Source organism: Taeniopygia guttata, chromosome 13 (assembly GCF_048771995.1).
Source record: "Taeniopygia guttata chromosome 13, bTaeGut7.mat, whole genome shotgun sequence".
NCBI lineage: Eukaryota > Metazoa > Chordata > Aves > Passeriformes > Estrildidae > Taeniopygia > Taeniopygia guttata.
In genome coordinates, this window is record NC_133038.1 from 9,886,338 (window position 1) to 9,905,986 (window position 19,649).

Consider the following 19,649-nt stretch of genomic DNA (forward strand, 5'->3'; position numbering starts at 1 on the left):
ACACATCATCAAATCATTGTGCAACCCCCCTGCAGGATGCCTGATGTGCACCTGGAGTTTTCCAATGAAGGGAAGGGCAAAGGAAGCAGGACTGCAGCTGATTAGTGTTTGTAATTTAATTGGATTGTGTGAAAGTCACTGGGAGCTGGGCATGCTGGTACTGAGAACTCAAACCTCCAGGTCATCCCTCCCTCCTCAGGGCACTCTCCAGCTGGACCAGAAACCTCTGGCAGGTGTTATCTGCCACCACAGCAAGTTCTCCTCTGGGCAAAATTCCAATTAATTGCCTGAAAGTCCTTTTGCATTGTCCAAATCCTGAACAAGTGCATGTGTCTTGCTTTTGATTTTTAATTGTTTTTTATGTCTAAACTAGTTCTCACAGCTGCCACCAGTAAAATAACTGGTGCCTCCTCCTGGTGTTACTGGCCACAACTCAGGGAGTGCCAGGGAATTTTGAGTCACACTTGCTGGATTTACAACCTCTAATAGGAAAAAACTGTTTTATGAAACAACATCTTTTAAATATAAGTGCTCCTAACCCAAACAGTTCCTTGCTCAAGTGTTCCAACAGTTACTCACCCTCCTGGTAACCAGCATGTGCCTCCTTTCCAGCTGCAGTTGTCCATCCTCAGCTCCTGCCTTTGTTCCTCCTTCCTTTGCCTGCCAAACACAAAACCTTTCAGTAGCTGGCCTTCCCCCTGAGGTGTTTGCACAGAAATAAAGGCAATGTTGGTCCTGTCCATGAGCTGGGTTAGGTCTCCCCTACAAAGAACATTCTCCAGGATTTCCATAACACTTGTGGCTCAGACCTTCCATTTTTTGACCCCAGAACTGACAGTGGGATTTGACTCTGCTTTATGCAGAGGTTCTCATTCTCCTCTGTTTGTCCCCTCAGAGACTTTTTAATCCTTTTGGCTGCAGCTGGACTGAGGTTTAGAATCATGGATTGCCAGGATGGTTTGGACTGGAAGGGACATTGAAGCTCATCCAGTCCCACTCCCTGCCATGGGCAGAGACACCTTTCAGAGACCAGGGACACCTTCCAGAGACCAGGGACACCTTCCACACACCAGGGACACCTTCCACAGACCAGTTTGCTCCAAGCCCCATCCAGCCTGGCCTCATTCCAGATCCTGCTCGTGAGTCCCAAGGCCTGGCCCTCAGAGGAGCTGAACACCTGCAGTTCCCTCCATCCCACCAAAGATTTGGAGCATTTAACATCTCCTAAAAGATAGAAAAAGCAGCTCCCCAGTTCACATCTTCAGCTCTGTCTCCCAAAACCCCAGCCCCAGGGGAGGCAGCCACACTCCAGGGCAGGATCAGTGGGATGGGCCCAGCACAGCCAATCCCTCCTGCCCAGCAGGATCCAAAATCTCCCCCAGCTCACCCCCTGGGACATTCAGGATTTGACAAAGCACTGAGCTTTGAAGCCCAGTCCTTCCCTCCTTGATTAGCACAAAACTTCCTGGGATCTACCTGCCCCTGATTAGCACAGCCCCAGCCTGGGAGAGAGGAGAAGCTGCTGGTCACCAGTTCCTGGGCTTTAATTAGCTGTGTTATTCCCAGGGGATTACTGCTGCAGCCAAGAACCAATTACACCCCAGTGCCTCCTCTCCAGCACGGGCAAAGATGCGCTGGGGCACATTTAATGTGCAGCATTCATACGTTGCTCATTCACAAGCTTTCCCTGTTTGGATGAATCCCAACATTTTCTTGCTCAGCAACTTTTTCCCACCCCTGTGACTGCTGGGGGGGCTCTGGGCAGCGCCTGGCACAGGAATTGTGGCACTAAGCCAGAGGCATCACTGCCTACCCTGACAAAGATTAAAGGCTCTAAATCAACTGAAAATTAAAATAAACCCCTTTTTTCCTGATTCTGCATGTTCAGTGGGAATGTCCCAATTGGAAGCCATCTGCAGCTGCAGCCTGGAGTCCCCAGAACTGCATATTTCTGCCCGGTTGTTTCTCAAGGAGATAATTTACAAATCCTGCATTCCCTAAATGGATGCAGCAGGATTAGGTTTGCCCTTCCCGGCCTGGCTGGGCGCAGCGCTCTGCTCCTGCTTCCCAGGACTGCTGCCTGCTGTCCCTGGGCTCCGGGCAGTGTCCGGGGGGGTGTCAGGCCCCAGGAGCAGCTGCTGGGCAGGACTGAGCCCCGGCAGCCCCGGAGCCGGGAAGGATCCAGGAGGAGCTGTGCCTGCTCTGGGATAAGCTCTGCTGGCCTGTGGGGCTTTTGTTCCGGTCTCCGGCAAGTGAAGTGCAGCATCCCCTCCCTGCAGACACTCCAGGGAGCAGGGAAGGCAGGAAGAAGGGGAAATGCTGGTATCTCGTCTGGGCGGTGGCTGCTGGAAGAGCTTCCTAAGTGTATTCCCGAGTGGTGCTGGCAAGTGCCCAGCAGGTCCCTGGAGAGGCAGCAGGGCCAGGGCTTTTCTAGCTGCATTTGTCCTATTTCCATGAGCTCCTTTGGTGTGACCCTCCATCCTGGGGCACTTCTCTGTATGAGGGAGGGAGAATTACAGTATTTGGGAACTTAGGGAAAGGAGGAGGCTGGGAGCTCACAGATTTCCTGCCCATGGCTCCAGCCCTGATCTGCCCTTGAAGCAGCAGCTCTCGCTGTGCCCCAACACATTCGTGTCCCTGCTCCCAGCTGGAATGCAGCTGAGGCCTTGGAACCTGGAGCCAGCAGCAGGTTTTCCAAGGCAAGATGCAGCTGATGGCTGCTGACAGGATCCTGCAGTGTTAATGCAGAGGGGTGGGAAGTCCAACCCCCCAGTTCTGCTCTCACAGCTCATGCTGCCTTTTTAAAGGCAACCACAGCCAAGTGAGTGAATCACAGAAGCATCATCCCCATCCCTCTGAGCAGTGTCAGTATTATCCTTAGCATGGCCCAGTATCCATCCCTGAACTCTCTGGGGGCCCCAGCTCCTTCCCCTGCCAGCTCAGAGCCTTCAGTAGCTGGATGAACCCTCCAGCAGGAACAGCCTCACTTAATATTTAATGACCAAGACAACCACAGTCAGAAATTCCAGTCCCCAAGCTCTTAAGATGCAGAGCTCAGCTGAAAATCTAGATTTCAAAATTAGAACTACCCCTCCTGGGCTTGGAATATTTACCCCAAATACAGAACATGCCAAAAACCTCTGCAGGGGTGCCCAGTCTGCCAAGTGTGGAGCACCCATGGCTTGTGCTGCAAACCAGCAAAGGAAGGCCAAACAAAGAGCTCAGAGACACTCAAGGGAAAAGCAGGAGCAGAACCACAAAAGCAGGATATGGAATGTGAATAAACCCCACGGTACGACCAGCAAACAACAGGAGCCTTTTCCTGGCTCCCTCCTCTGCCTGCAGAACACAACAAGGAGAGCAAATCCCAAGACAGGTGGAGCAAGGACAAGGGAGGAGGACACAGAGCCATGGCAGTGAGGGGGAGTTGGTGCCAAGGGCTGGGTTCTGTGCGAGGGGCTCGGCGCTGGCACCGCTTCCCTTGGAGCAGGGGGATGAGCCTTGCAGCCTCATCAGTCCCCTGCCACAAAATCCTCCCAGCCTGGGCCATTCCAGCTTCCCACAAAGTCCTCAAGCACTGAAGGGCCCCTTCGTGCAAACCCAGCACTCTCCCTGAGGCAGATGAGCCTGAGGGAATCGGGAGCCTTGAGGGAACCGGGAGCCCTGAGGGAACCGGGAGCCCCAAGGCAATCGGGAGCCCCAAGGCAATTGGGAGCCCCGAGGGAACCGGGAGCCCTGAGGGAACCGGGAGCCCCAAGGCAATCTGGAGCCTTGAGGGACCTGGGAGCCCCGAGGCAATCGGGAGTACCAAGGGAATCGGGAGCCCCAAGGCAATCGAGAGCCCTGAGGGAATCGGGAACCCCGAGGGAACCGGAAGCCCTGAGGGAACCGGGAGCCCCAAGGCAATCTGGAGCCCCGAAGGAATCGGGAGCCCCGAGGAAATCGGGAGCTCCGAGGGAATCGGGAGCCCCGAGGGAATCGGGAACCCTGAGGGAACCGGGAGCCCCGAGGGAATCGGGAACCCTGAGGGAACCGGGAGCCCCAAGGCAATCTGGAGCCCCGAAGGAATCGGGAGCCCTGAGGGAACCGGGAGCCCTCAGGCCCGGCCGGGCCTCACCCGAAATGTCCCCAAACACCCAGGGTGTGACAGTGTGAGTGCCCAGCGCCACTGCCACCGAGCCACCCTTCCCTTCAGCAGCGGCCCCGTTGGTCTCACCCTGCAGGATCTAAACTCCGAGCCCTCACACTTGGGATGGGAATCTCTCCAAAGCCCTCGTGCCAGAGCTGCACTTTTGCCCGCATTAAGCGTCGCTTTTGATGGCCGGGGGCGGCAGCAAACGCCGTTCGAGGGGTTTGTGCGGGCCGTGGGTCACCTTTATCCCTTTGCCAAGCACTGCGGTGAGGATTAATCCATGGAGTAATTGCAGAGCTCTGAAATCTGCCCGGCCGAGCTCTCTGGCGGCTGCCAAGTCCGTGTCACAAAGGAGAAGCCATTAGCGAGCAATTAGCCTTCAGCAGGACTCCCCCGCCTAATGAGGAGCGCGGCTCGAGAGGAGCTGCTGCAAGGCTGAGGGAATAATGAGAGAAAGGGATGGGAGTTCCTGTAAGCCCGACAGAATGAGAAACAACCACGAAGGAAAAGAAAACCATCTGCTGGAGCTGTGCTCGGGCCACAGCCAGATGTGGGTGTTTGTCACAGCGCTCCCAAAGCAGCCCAGGCTGAGCCAACAGCAGCGCTTCCCAGTAAATTCCATTTGGGGGAAAACCTCCTCAGTACCCACAGCAGGTGACTGCAACAGCCCCTTCCCAGCAGAGTTAATACCTCTGGGTGATCCACCAGCTCCTGGCATCCTCTGTACCATACAGCCACCCTGTGCCATACAGCCACCCTGTGCCATACAACCACCAATGCTTCCTGGAAATCAAAACTTCCTACAAATCAAGTTAACTCAAGCAGCATATTTGTTCTTTAGCCCAGGAGCTCAACTCAATTTAGGGAGTCTTTCTTTACAGAACCAAAATGCAAGTGGAAAAAATGTGTATAAATGCTGCCTTCTATTTGATAGGAGAGTGCAGTTCCAGAGTCTACCATTCCATAGAATCATAGAACCACAAAGGTTGAAAAAGATTCAGATCATCAAGTCCAAGCACCAACCCGACACCACCAGATATTTTGGAAAAATACTTGCTGGCATGGCCCTCCTTTGAGGGCAGTGGGAGCTCTGGAACAGAAATTACCTCTCAACCCCACCTGATGCCTGCTCCAGGGCAAGGAAACACAGCTGAGGACAAGGCAATTGGAGAAATCCCCTGTACACTTACCTGTGAGGGCAAGCCTTGTCTGAAACTGTGAGAACTCCATAAAAAAAACCCCAAGGATTGCAGAAGCCCCTTTCCATGGCATCCCCTCTTCCTCCTGGGACTGTGAAGCCACCAGGGCTTCCTTGGATCTATCTCTACCACACCATATTTTCTTACTAATTACAATTTTTTCCTACTGCTTTGGGAAGCACCCAGCTGGCTGAGCATGGTTTGGGATCTTTCAGCCACTGTGGTGAAAGGTGAGGTTAGGTGGAGACTTGTCCATGTGATGGAATTCCAGCAGTGGACCAGCAACCTAAGCTTAATCTTTGTTTAATCCAGAAAAAAACACTTCTGACATAAACCAAAGGCTTTGGGGGTCAAGGACTAATAAAGCAAGAAAGTTAAAGACATCAAAACATTATTTCCCTTTAAAAGAGCACTGAAAAAATCAAGGCTTTATTTGAATAAATGTTACACAACATTCTTTATCATTTTTACTTCTCAGCAAACCTTAAAGGGTGAATCAGATTTTCCTCATTCAAGTCTACAAAATGAAAGAGGCATAGTGACCATTCAATATACAGACAAGAAGGTAGCACGGAGCAAAGCTTAAATATTAAGCAACTAAAGCAAAAAAGTGAAAAGCAATACATTACTGTCACTCTCTCTCATTAGAATATCCCTGACAAATTCATTTCCAAATGAAAATGTGGTTTCCAACGCAATGCTGGGAAAAGCAAGGCAGACATGAGCTCCCTTGGATGCTATTTGCTCTTTACCCATATTCTCCAGTGCACACCTGCATCCCTTGGGTTAATCCCTCCTGGTTCAGCTGCTGTGCTCAGGGAGGGGAGGAGAGCCCTGGGGGATCCGGGGGCACAGCCAGGCACTACCGGCTTCCAAAACAACAGCAGGCACTCCTCAATCCCATGTGCAACAACCCTGCCACCACAGTCCCGGGCCTTTTTCCTGAGCAGAAACTGGTTTGTGCCATGTGGTTTGGTGGCTTTTCTGTTTGGTTTTTGGGGGGGTGGGGGACAATGTACCTGATTAGGCCAAGCCTCCATCCACTGTCAATCCAAGCGGAGGTGAAAGGCTGGCACGGACCCGGCACCAAGGCACCCCTTTCCTCATTCACATGTCTCAAGCTTTCAGTTCTAGTCACATCCCAGGCCCTGAGCAGGACCAGAATGCTGGGCCTCTTCCACTGGTGAAAAGGAAAAGCACTGTAGAACAAATATTCATCCAAATTAAAAAAAAAAAAAAAAAAAAAGTTTGTACTTCATGGTGAAATCATTATGGCAAACGGTACAATTTGAACTGCACAGCATTGTACAGACTATTTTTAAAAAGTAGGTAGTGAATATTCAATTTCTGCATTTATAAATAAAGAATTTAGCTCTGAAAAGCAGACACTGAAGCAGCACAAAGCACGAGCTGCCACACACTCAGTGTGTGAATCCCTGATGGGCATGGCTGGGGTTTGGGGGCCTGTCCCAGCCTGTCACTTCCCCCTCTCCGATTGTTTAACAAGTATAAACCTGTTGCCAATGACAGAGTTGTCCTAACTTCAAATTTTATGTGGTTCATTCAGGCTCCAGACACGAAGAAATTGTCTTTGTGCCGACCCAGAGGCCCCTTGGAAAGGTCCCTCTGGTTTTAAACGATCCAGAAAACGACACTCTATTTTCTCCAATTGAATCAGGATATCAGTAAGGAGGAAAAGAGTTTCCTACAAGTCCTTTCATCTCTATAGAAACAGAAATTTGACTTTTAGTAGATTATGTGCACATTTTAATATCTTCAAAACAAATATTTATTTTCCCAGGTTACACAATAAATCCCCTGCTAAGAACTTTAAAGAAATGGTTCTGCCGAGACAGTGTGCACACAATGGAAATAATTAGTGACAAATAAATTAATATTTAATAACTCAATATTTCAGCAGCGTGTCCAGCATTCCCAAGCTCCACTGAAGTCAGTCTTACCCAAGACCTTTCTGGGAGGGGAATAAAATGGATAAAACCCAGCGGGTTTCTTTTTTTTTTTTTTTTTGATTTACAGCTTTTCAAAGAAGTCAACACAACTCAGATCAACAACCATCAGAAACTCCAATAAAACCTTTGCTCTCTACTAGTTACCTATCTGAAAAATATTCATGTCAAAAGGAAAAAATAACCCATGATTTGAAATAGAAATGCCATCCCATTGAATCACTCTCCATTCATGATTCCCATCCTGTTATGGATTATAAGCAAAACGCTGCTCTCTGCCTTGTAGCCCCTCTCAAGGTTATTTCACAGCCCTCAATTCCCTACGTGTTACAATAGCATAAATAAAATGCAACCATATTCACACAGAAGGAGCTTTCCCATAAAACAGAGATCCATGGAGTTTGTGGTCACTGTCCTTTCCATCACCTCTATGGGAAATGTTGGTCTCAATAGCAGGACTGTTCATATTTCACAATACAACTGGGTTTGGACATGCTTTGATCACAGATCACAGCTCTGCTAACACCTGCACTAAATACTAACTAAGCCTCAGAGAATGGAAAATTGCAATGCTAAAGTCAAGAATTAAAAGAAAAGTTCAAAAGTTACAGTCAACTTCCCAGGCAAATTGGCTCCGTCACTGGCACCTCTCAAAACATACAAACGTGACTGTCACATTACAAAAACCCCAGTTATCTGCAGTGAGTCTTCATCCTAATAATTCAAGTGGTTCGTTGCATGTAAGTGTCATAGAGTCTTTCGTCATTTCATGCGTCATTTATTGCAAAAAAGTTTTATAAAATATTTCCTAACATCTTTTGAAATTTTAAGGAAAATGTACATTAGGTACAGGTGCCCTAACGGTGCGAGGGGGAGCTTTAACATCTTTTACCCCCTTTCCCCTTCAAAAAAATGTTTACTACTTGGTGAAGATTTCAGAGGAAAAATAGGACAAGTCAGTCTCAGATTTCTCTCAGTCCTGATGAGCTGGTGCTCTTCGTGGCAGTGTAGTGAGGTTCCATAAAAACAGCGGGTCATTAGTGTCTCTGAGCTGAAAAGGGGAGAGAAAGGGAACATGGTTAAATGTCTTCCAGTACATATTGCAAAAGTAGGTAAAGCAAAAGCTGAGGTGGCCAGAAAAGTTACTGGCTCACCTGCTTTGTGCATCGTGTGCAGAAGACAAAAAATAGACTGACATTATCACAAGACAGACACCAGTGAGCAAACTCCTCCAGGGCTGGGGTTTGAGGAGGAGCCACCGAACCAATCTGTTACATCTCACCCCATTTCAGCATCCAGAGAGAATTCCAATTGTAAAGACATTCAAAGACAGCTCAGGAATCAGGGAGATTAATTCACAAAATCTATACATTGATGGCAGTTCACAACACAAAGCTAAATGTGAGCCTGCAGTGCCCTTCCACACATGGGAGCCGAGTGCCTGAGGGAGCATGAACTGTAAACCTGCTAATGGTGTTTCCTTCCCAGGGCTGCCTGTGCTTTCCCATTTACTCCAGAGAACAGGAATAAATTAGGATAAAGCAGACAGGAACAGCCCAAGTACTGAGCTCTGCATGAACCATCACCAGTCAGCCACCAGTTCTTACTGGGAGGAGGGGGAGGCCCTGGCACAGAGTGTCCAGAGAAGTTGTGGCTGCCCCAAGGCCACGTTGGACAGGGCTTGGGGCAACCTGGGGTGGTGGAAAGTGTCCCTGCCCATGGTAGAGGTGGGACTGGATGAGCTTTAAGGTCCCTCCCAACCCAAACCAGTCTGGGATTCTGGGATTCTACGGAGACTGTGCTCTTCAGATAGAGTGACTGAAAACCTGACTGCCTGGGTCAGCTCAGTGTCTGTGCCACTGAATTCCCTGAGTGCAGCCCACTGCCTGTTTATCACTCATTCTGCGGGGTCACTCACTCCAGGTGGGATCTGTGGCGTGTGGGACACTGAGAGCTCAGCCTGGCTGAGGGCACGGCTCTTCCAGGATCTCCAGCGAGCTCACAGGCTGGACTCTGCTTTGGAGCAGCTCCATTCAAGTGCTGGAGGCAGAATCACAGAATCCCAGGATCCCACAGATCCCAGACTGGGAAAGGCCTCCCAGAGCACCAAGTCCCAGCTGTGACCAATGCCCACCTTGTCCCCAGCCCAGAGTGCCACCTCCAGCCCTTCCTGGGACACTCCAGGGATGGGGATCCAAACCTCCCTGGGCAGTTCCAGTGCCTGAGCTCCCTTTCCATGGGGAAATTCCTGCTGATGTCCACCCTGAGCCTGCCCTGGCCCAGCGGAGGCCATTCCCTCTCCTCCTGTCCCTGTTCCCTGGAGCAGAGCCTGATCCCCCCAGCTGTCCCCTCCTGTCAGGAGCTGTGCAGAGCAACAAGGTCCCCCCTGAGCCTCCTTTTCTCCAGGCTGAGCCCCTTCCCAGCTCCCTCAGCTGCTCCTGGGGCTCCAGCCCCTTCCCTATGGAGCCATGCTAAGGACTGCCCCAGAACAAGGTAAAAATATGTGTCAGGGCAGGCTTTTGCTGCCTGTCCCACTGAACTCAGCTCACACGGCCTTTTCCTGGCAGCCAGCACTGCCATGGGGGTTCTGATTCTTCAATGTGAACATTTTCTCAATCCCTTTATTCACTGCTGTCCAGAGAGAAGCGCTGCCTTTGAAAGTCCTGGCTTTTATCTCCAAAGGAAAAGCAGAAGGACACCAGGCAGCCATGGAGGGGAAGAAAAGGCATCCCAGAAGGACAAGGGAAGCAAAAATAGCAGCACATCCCATCAGGGATTAAACCTCAAGGCCAGGAGCCCAAATTTAAATTGTCACAGTAACATTTATGCACCTTCCTGGGGGATAATGCTCTGTCTGTGTAAAACTATGGAACAAAAGGCACAAAACTCCTATTTTCCTGCTACAGATTCCATTTGTAACCAGTGGAGAAGAGGGAAACCAGGCTGCTCTTCCAGAAGATGAACTACTAAAAGCAAGAACTGTTTCCTGCCTTTACAGCCTCCAGCAGCAGGACCTCAGCCACCAGGAAAACAAAGAGCAGCAACACATTCTTCCCTTTGTGTGCCTAATTCCCTGAAATATATGACATGGTATCAAGAATTCCTAAAACATAGTCCAACCCATAAATGTTCAAGAAGAGATTATTCCTAAATCTCTCAACACTTGAAATACCTCAAGACCTTTTTTTTTTTTCATTAACTAAACTGACTACAATACTTTAAAAAATAGTTTTTGTGGTTTTAGTTCCTTTTCACCAGAGCTACTAAGCACCCAAACTGGCACTATGTGCTTTAAATCCTGCAACACTGCAGAGATGCAATTAAACCCCAGCATTTTCTAAAGCCAAACAAAAATCCTACACATTACTAAACAAAAAATTATGCTAAATTAGCATTTAAGCAAATATTTGCTTGGAATTGTATCTGCTTATTTTACTGACAAAGCAAGATCCCCTCTCCCTCTTTGTGCACCTGTTAAAGGATGGCAAGGACAATTCTGCCACCTGAATTGCTGTGGTTCTGTTACAGAATCTCAGTGCTGGCAACAAACACTTGCCTCCCAAAGCACGGATTCCCAGTACATGCCTTGCATGTAGGAGAATATTCCTTATTCATGTTGCATATTTGACATCCAAAACATCTCTATACAAACAGGAAAACTGACCTAGATTTGTTGGTTTTTTTTTTCTAAAGAACAACCTGATTTCAAGTTGCTGTTCCATAAATGGCATCAGCCAAGCAGAGGCTGCACCCCGAGGCCCCTGGCAGAAGGGCAGTGCAGGTTTCCTCAGATCAAACCTGGGTCACTCCAAGTGTGATTCCTGCAGGATGTCACCAGGACGCAGAGGGCAGAATCCTCTGTTATATACTTTTACAAATATTTTGTTTTTCCAAAATCAGCCTTGCTAATGACAAAGTGACAGGGCAGATCCAGGACCTGTCCTCTCACACTCCCGGCTGCACTGAGCCCAGCTCAGCCTGACCCACTGCTTTTCACACCCTGGCTTCACACAAACAGCACCCAGGGTTTCACTGTCACAAATGCAATCAATATTCCAGTGCTTGATTCCAACTCCCTGCCTCAGTTTAAGTGTTATTTCCTGTCCCAGCTGCAGCTCAACAGAGCCCTGCTTCCCCTTCTGCCCCATCCCACAGGGATTCACACACCTGGAACAGCCTCAGTTCCCACAGTCCTCCCTTCCTCCTCTGCACTGAGGAATGGAATCACTGGCACGGAAACGGAATTACAGCTGCTCGAAATGTGCCTGGTCCTGTTTGGGAAGTAACTTGTCAAACACAGCACAAACAAACCCCACAGATCCATTTCTTCTCCCACTAAAGGAGCAAAGCCCAGATTCCAACTTGCTCCAGGGGACCCTGATTTGTTCCCTGAGCCAATTCCTACCTGCAGGCTGCTGTTAAGTTCTCCCCTCAGGCCATGGGCAGGCAGGAAGAGGAGATCAGACACCACATCTCATCATCTCATGGCACAAGCACAGGGAGTCACCTTTTCCAGGTTATTCCACCTTTTTTTTTACCTTTTGCTCCCTTGTGTGTCCCTCTTGGATGTGCAAGGTGGCTCAGGTTTTCTGAAGCCCTGGTCTGTCAGCACCACCCACCTTCCAGCTCCTGCTGTTCCCACCTCCTGCCAGCAACACCAATTATTTTTTCCTGGGGAAAACACGGAGCCAAGCTCTCCTCAGTGGCTGGTGCCTGGCACTAAGGTGCTGCTCCAGGGAATTATCCCAAACTGCCCCATCTGGGAGCAACAGCAAAGCTGTGCAGGGAAAAAGCAGAATGGCAAACCAGTCACCAACTCCCTGGCACCACAGCCGTGCCTGGGAACTGCTGCTCTGCCTTGTGTTCACACAAGGGCACTTGTGTCGTTGTTAAATGTAAGGGGAAAACATCATTAATTAATTTAAATGACAGTCTGGATTGTGTCCACATCCCAGGTAATATAGAAGATTGAAATGTGTGAGTAAATCACAGGGAATCATAAGCTGCTGTCAGGGTCCAACAATTAAACCCCAATGATTAGAGCTATTTCTGACCTGGGAGGAATTGCTGCTGTTTGGTAAAACCCATCCAAATGACCACAAAGAGTTCTTACCACAGAGGTCAGAGGTAGATGGGCTCAGACTAGAGCGGGTGCCTGAAAACGCCAGGAGGGTGAGCAGGGAGGAGAAGGGAAAAGCCACAGAGCAGGGGGTGTTATCCACCTGAACAGCCCCAAAATGAACACACTGCCAGGGTGACCCGTGGGAGGGATCTGTTAGAACTAAAATCCAAAGTGTCCCACAGGGCAGCTGGGGGGGTTAAATATTGACTGGGAACTGCCACGGTCACTGCAAGGCCAGGGATCACACACAGGCTCTCTCCAGCAGGGATTAAGGATAATTTGGCACTGGATATTCCCATCCCCATCTCTCAGACCTGATCTAATGGATCTTCAGGCAGCTACACAAGTTCCCAGCGTTAAATGTGGCTGATCCCTGATCACTCCATGGTCAGCAGCTTTGTCAGTTATGGAAAAATTCCCTTTCTAAACAGTCCTAGTCATTGTACCCAGTGGATTATGCCAGCACACACTGCCATCCATCCCTTTAGGCTCCAGCTCACTGCACTTCGCTCCAGCTCAGGCTTCAGCTTCAGACCAGTGAGGGACCCCCTGCCCTGCACTGCCTGCATTTGCTGGTCCTGCAGGCATTCATTGGAACACAATGCTAAAGCAAAGGATGGACTGAAATAGCCTTTCCCTGAGTATCAGTCTTTCCACAGCTCCTCAGCCAAGAAAGCTGCTCTGAAAGCTGCTCTGTTTTCTCACTGGACTCCACAGAACAGGCAGAAGGACAGATGATGATGCTGAGAATGAGCTACTGACATTTATTTTCTAAAATTCATGTTCCTCTGCTACTCTTGACAGTTTTAGCTGACATGAAAGAAAATATCAGGATTTAAAATAGTTAAATAGAACCAGACCTAAGGGCCAGCAATGCAAAAAGCAACTCTTACCCTTCCTCACTTTGCTACTCTTATTCTAATTGCTTAGAAATTTAGAATCCAAATCAGCTTGAAACTATGTTTAAAAAACCTAAATGCTGAAAAAAAAAAAAAAGTCTTTTCAGTCTTGCACAGAGCTAAACCACCTAGGAACCCCACCCAGGGTAGTTCTGTAGGTTCCAAACTGAACACAGCAGTGTCTGAAAGAGAAACCAAATCATCAGAGATGATTATCTCACTGAAGTGTTGACACAAAGTTCCAACTCTAATTAGAACAGTAACAAATATCTGTTCAATTTCCTGCAAGACTCCACTTCAGACACACACAAGCATTTCCTGCTGCTTCCAGCTCTGCTCCTGAAGCCTCACACCTTCAAACAGCTCTGGGGAAAGAGCTCGAAGCTTTGCAATAACTGCTCTCTCTCCCAAGGCATTTTACCCCAAGATCCTCAGAGGAACAGAACAGCTGTACTGAAACTCATCATGCCCCATTCTCCCCTAAACTGACAGGCCATAAATACCCAACAGCCACACAGAGGCACTTCACTGATTAAAAAAGGCATCATTTGCCATTTATCCTATTAAACTGACGGGAAAGTAGCAGTCACCCTCTGTGCTGCTGTTCACCTTCTGAAGGCAGAGTCACAGAAGGATTTAGGTTGGAAAAGACCTCCAAGGTCACCAAGTCCATTCTGTGCCAGATCCCCACCCTGTCCCCAGCCCAGAGCATTCAGTGCCACCTCCAGGAGCTCCTTGGGCCGCTCCAGGGACGGGCACTCCAACCCTCCCTGGGCAGTTCCAATCCCAACCACCCTTTCCATGAAGAAATTCTTCCTGACAGCCCCCTGAGCCTCCCTGCCCAGCCCGAGCCCCTTTGTAGCCACGGGGGTGGGAGCAATGGATAAATCCTGGAGGAATCGTGGAAAGAGCCAGCCCTGGAGCTGTGGCACTGCTGGCACCACGGGCACACCAAGGGGGGGTTCACAGCTTAGCTAAGCCAGGCCTAAGCCTTGTCCCAGCCCCCAAGGCTCTGCTCACCCCGGACCAGGCTCTGCCCAGCCCAGCCCCTGGAAACTGCTGCATCCACAGGAGCAGCTCCTTTGCAGTTAAAGGACAGTCACCGATGAGTACAAAGAGATTTTCAACTTACTGCAACATGGTGTTATAAAAATTAATTTAACAAATTACTCGTTTTGAGCCCTGTTCAGTCTGCAGCAATCCAGCACATTCACTCTGAAACTGAGGAAAGACTTAAAACTCATCTCTTACAAATCAAAACTGATTTAAATGCCTTCCAAAAACAGTCCTTTTGAACATAAAACCACCTAAAGAAAGCCCTCCCATACCTGTTGCTCCCCAGTGAACACCTGAGCAAACTCTGCCTATGTAAGCCGCAGTGCTATTCTAATTTTATATAAATTAAGAGAACAAAGCTTCCAGGTCTTCTAAAGAAAAAAATAACAATGTCAATATTGATTTTGCCACTGCTTGGCTTAGAACAACTAACTTAAAGCCAGTTCACTTGAGCTTCTAAACCTGAAGGAAGTGGTGTAGACATCTGACCCACCTCACATGGGTTCCTGACTCCAAAAAGCAGTTTGCTTTAATTACAAAATACAGCTTATTTACTTAAAGAAACTGTTTCTGTTTGCAGGAGAGAATACAGAGAAGTGAAACAGATTTTTTTTCCAATTTTTTTTTTGTTTTTTACAAAATCTATTGTGTGTTTATCACATTCAAAAAGCATTGACCAGTGGGGATTTTTGGGAACAGTTAGAATGCCAAGGTAAAGTTGCTATATTTGGAAGCTTAATTAGCAATTAATGACTGTCATCTTGAGGAAGATTTGAACAGCCACGCGTCTGACACCTTAGACTTCCAATAGTTCTGTGGGCACGACAAAATAATTAAAAAAGGTAAAAAGAAACTGAATGCTTTGGCAAGACCATACAGTATCATGAACATAAGAAATTAAATCTTAAAATAAAAATCTTTTCAGGGTTCAATGATTAAATCTTTGCCCCCTTTTTCATATTTGTTTAATTTCAGTCTGAGCTTAAATTTTTACATCTGTCATAATTGCCTACGTGGGCAATCCTGGAAAAACCAGGATGAAAACTGCTTTGGGATGAGCACCAGGAGACTCTTCACAAGGCATTGCAAGGCTGAAGAAGGAATGGGTTGGAGGACACAGGAATTCACATGGTCAGGTAAGGACCAAAACTTACAGGGAAAAAAAAAAAAAGTCAAGTGCATTGCATGAAAATGCCCCAGTAATGAGCAAAAACCATGCAAGAAAAGCTGGAATGGCAGTGGAGAGCAGCTCTGACTGCTCTGAGATGGAAACTGAAACATTCCCCACTGTACAAGTGACATTATCCACAATCTCTACTCAAATATATGGCCCAAAAGCTAATTTAGGGAGAAATTTAATCAACTTTCCAGAAAGCCCTCTACAGAGCTGGTTCTGAAACAAAAGGGACAGATAATTAATAATCTCCAAATTAAGACTGAAGTATACCAATATTATTTACATCAAGCACTTCATCTTTAAGAATGCATAAAAAAGGACAATTTACTTTTTAAGGGTGTCCTCTAAATCCGGCATACAGATAAAATACTCTGACATCCTGGATTTGTTTCAAAGCTTTTTGAGAAACACACACAAATAATTCAGATTTAGTCAATTTTATTTACAGTTTGTTTTTTTTACATTTCAGAGCATTACACAATTACATATCTCATTTTTCTGACCTGCAAACAGATACCTTAAATGGAAATAGTTAAAAAAAAAAGAAAAAAAAAAAAAGAAAAAAAAAGTTAGATACATCCAAAATGCAACAATTACACATCTGACAATTCACAAAGTGTAATTTACTAGGACGTATCCTAAGAATTTAGGAACAACCAGTCAGGAGAAAATCTGACCAATTTCAGCAATTGATTATTTACACATTCAAAACAAAGCCTCTCTTAAGCTAAACCTCCAGGCAAATGGCCTGAAAGATTTCTTCAGGAAGAAAGACCAGAATGATTCACACCTATGCAGCATTAACAGCCCTTGATCCCAAACACTGAGGCCTCCTCAGCTTTATCTTAGAGCTACAGGCATCCCTCAACTTCTCCGACCCTGAAGTGATTTAGTTGTGCCCCCATGTGCATAGAAAGGTTGAGTGTTTAAGTGGTCACTACGATAAAACCCCATTTAATCTGGTCTTTAAGTCACTAAAATTCTTCTTCCTTACAACTCAGAGCACGTCTCCAATGCCATTTAAACCGGCCCGCAGAGGGGAGCTTGGGCCCACCGGGCCCGGCCAGACTAAATCCATTAGAGACTGGTTAAAAATAATCTTTAAAGACCATTTAGACAAGGCTTACATTTCTACACTTCCCTGATGGGCCACCTAATAAAACAAAAAAGTCACAGCTACTACTTTCATCCCTCGTGTCAACCCCTGGCCACACAGAACTAGTTATATACTGGATAGAAACTACTAAAAAATTCCCTGCAAATCAGCTGCCTTCCAGCTGAGGCTATGGCTCCTATGCATCGGGTGGTTTGGTTTGTTTTTTTTTTTTTTCTTTCTCTTAAAAAAAAAATTCTCACTTGAAAAATACCTCAGTCCTCGCTTTTAGGCTAATTTTGATTGCATGTTCAATTGGTTTTAACCGTCACGAGCCGCTCCGCACGGCACGAGCCTCGTGCGAAAAGAGCGGTCGGTCACCGAGTGCAACTTCTGCCTCTGCCACCTCCCTCCTGGCAGCGCTCTCTAACCTGGCTGGGGTTTGCTGGAGCCTCCAGGTTTCTTGCCTACCTTACTCTCCACGTTCACGTCTCAAACTGCGTCAGCAGGGCCCGCACCTCGGGCGTGAGCTGCTTGGCAGCCTTGGCTGCCTCAGTGACGGCCTTGCGGTACAGACCCTTTCTCTTCTTATTAAAGCGCAACTGGAAGCTTTCTAAAAAGGGGGAGAGCTGTGCAAGAGCAAGGAAAGACGTGGTGGTGGAGCCAAACCATGAGATACGAGCCTCCTGGCGCACCAGCAGCCCGGTATCCTTGCGGCTCACAGTTATGGTAAGGATACGGGCCGGCCACCAAGGGAAGCCATAAATCTTGGCCCAAACAATGTCCCCTACACATACGGTCCTGCCATCTGGTGTGACACATTTAGAGACGTTTTTGGAAAAGACTTCTGTTTTCAAGGAATTACTGAGCTTTTTCTCTTCCTTCGAAGAGGAGGAGGAGGAGGAAGAGGAGGAGGAGGAGGAAGGTGCATGCATGCTGCCTGGAGGAAAATCAAAGCTTTCAGTAGAGCTACACTCAGAGTTGGTGGATTTCAAATCATCTGTGCTATCACTACTACAAACTGATGCACTGGAAGAGTCAGATTTCTTTTGATTAAGGGTCATGTAAACCGTTATATTGCTTTTGCTGCCTCTCTTGCCCAGTGTCTGCTGTTCATCCTGATCAACAGTTACATGCACTTCACTCGTGTCCTGAACCTCACTGCTGGCCTCTTCGGGGCCTTCTGAGGGGCTCTGGGTTTCTGAAGGGGCCTCACCTGCTGAGCGGGTGGAGGAGCAGCGAGACTGGGGCTTAGTTGCCATCTTGCCACTCCGAATTTTCTCAAGTCCTGTCTTGAGGGAAGAGTCATTTTCTTCATTGCGGTACCGCTGGGGCTTTAGGCGCAATCGGGGCGGGAGGGACCCTGAGCTGGTGTTCTGAAGACGCCGCGTGAAGTGGACCTTTGAATGTGCATTTTTGGAAGAGGAGGTTGCACTCTGCTTCTTTTGTGCCTTTTCTTTGGCCATTTTCAAGACTTCCCGAGCTTTTGCATGATCCATGTTTTTGCTCTGGAGAACTTTTTTTGTGTTTAACTGCGCTTTTGAAGTATTTGCTTGTGCGGAAACCTTAACCACTCTGCTTCTGCTGTGGGCAATATTTGAAACCTTGACCACAGCGTTCCTTTTCTGGCTTTCGTTTTGGCTTTTTCCATCCACCTTATGGTCAGTCTTAAGTTTTTTATTCACAGTAGTCACGCTCTCGTTTCTTCGCTTTTTACTATCCTCGTATTTGGAAGAGTCACTTGCATTGCCACCTTTCTTGATCTCCTTTTTCTCTGCCACCACGCTGTTTTTGCACTTGTCACACAGGACCTGCCGGGGCCGTAGTTTGATGGCGTTCATGATGGAAGTGGGCTCCTCCCTGTACATTTTCCGCTTGGGCCGCTTGATTTTCCGGGGTGGAGGCTGAGGTATTGACTGGTTGTAGGTGTCCCTGATAAACAAAGGAGGAGGGTACGGAGCTCCCTCGTGAAAGAGAGGAGGTGGTTTAGAAGTCCAAAGGCTTTTAGCTATGCTGGGCTCTGAGGGCTGCGTGAGGGAGGAGTCATCAGGGACCGCGGCGTCGGCCTCACACTTCACCTGCGCCTCCTCTTGGAATGGTTTGCTTTGGAGCTGCATGGCTTCAGGTTTGTCCTTGTACTCCCTTTTAGGAAATATGGTCACAGGGATTCCATGGGGGCCAAACCTTAAAGAGAGAGGGGAAAAAAATGTCAATGTTTGGAGGGAATTTTTGCGGCGTTTATCACAAAGCATTTGAAAACTTGTCTGTGTTAGGTAGCTGGCATTTGAAAACCAGAGAAATTAAAGCTTCATATCCAGCCTTATGGGAAGCTTTGAAAATGCAAGACACCAAAATGAGGTCAGTGGAGAACAAAAAACACACTTTACTTATTATCAGTTTCTCTTGTATCAACAAGATGCCCTGAAAAATGAAACAAAACTATCCCCCAGACAGCAGCAAATGAATTAACTTTATGCTTCTGGAAAATGCTTATAAACATCCCAACTCACCCCAACAACTCCCAGTCTACCCAAGCTCATTTTCCATACTAAGTCAGCTTTATGAAAAGTCATCTCCAGGAACTTCTCTTCCATTTTTAGTACAGCAGAAAAGGATGAACAGTCCAGATTTAACAGAGACAAATCTGAGCTGCCTAAATCCTTGCAGTGGACAGGGAGTGCCTCCATCCACAAAAGCTCAGCACCTGATGCTTTACAGGCCAAAACTCCCCAGCCCTGTCTGAATTCCTCCCAGCAAAACTCTCCTTATTTCAATCCAGTACAAACTATTCCTCACTGTTCCATGAGTAAACAAGATTTTAATCCTTTCACTCCTTTTTTCCAGACTGGAATTGCTGTAGATCAGGAAAAAAGAGTAACTCCCCAAAATCTGTCCTCAGGTTTGTGTTGCACTGTGGCTGCTCAACAGCAGCATCCCCTCAGCAGATTAAATTGAACTTTATTTACTTTTATTTGTATAAGTGCCTACATGTCACCTTTATTTC

At 47.7% G+C, this 19,649-nt stretch overlaps 1 protein-coding gene across 7 annotated transcripts in view; it reads right to left on the reverse strand.

Moving 5' to 3' along the window:
• The window catches only part of PWWP2A (PWWP domain containing 2A), a 38,932-nt gene that overhangs the window by 10,697 nt on the left and 8,586 nt on the right, over positions 1-19,649 (reverse strand). For 2 of the 7 annotated variants that reach the window (XR_012058203.1, XR_012058202.1), the window contains exons 2-3: positions 17,117-18,829; positions 580-660 (exon numbers count right to left, since the gene is read on the reverse strand). Coding sequence is in view for 5 of the 7 variants with exons in the window: in XM_072935402.1 (XP_072791503.1) it covers positions 17,131-18,829 (1,699 nt within the window). In the remaining 2 variants the exon portion in view is untranslated. Of the gene's footprint in view, positions 1-579; positions 661-5,722; positions 8,350-15,973; positions 18,830-19,649 lie in introns of those variants that run through there. The other 5 variants (XM_030284220.4, XM_030284221.4, XM_072935402.1 and 2 more) reach the window with 5 other exon arrangements.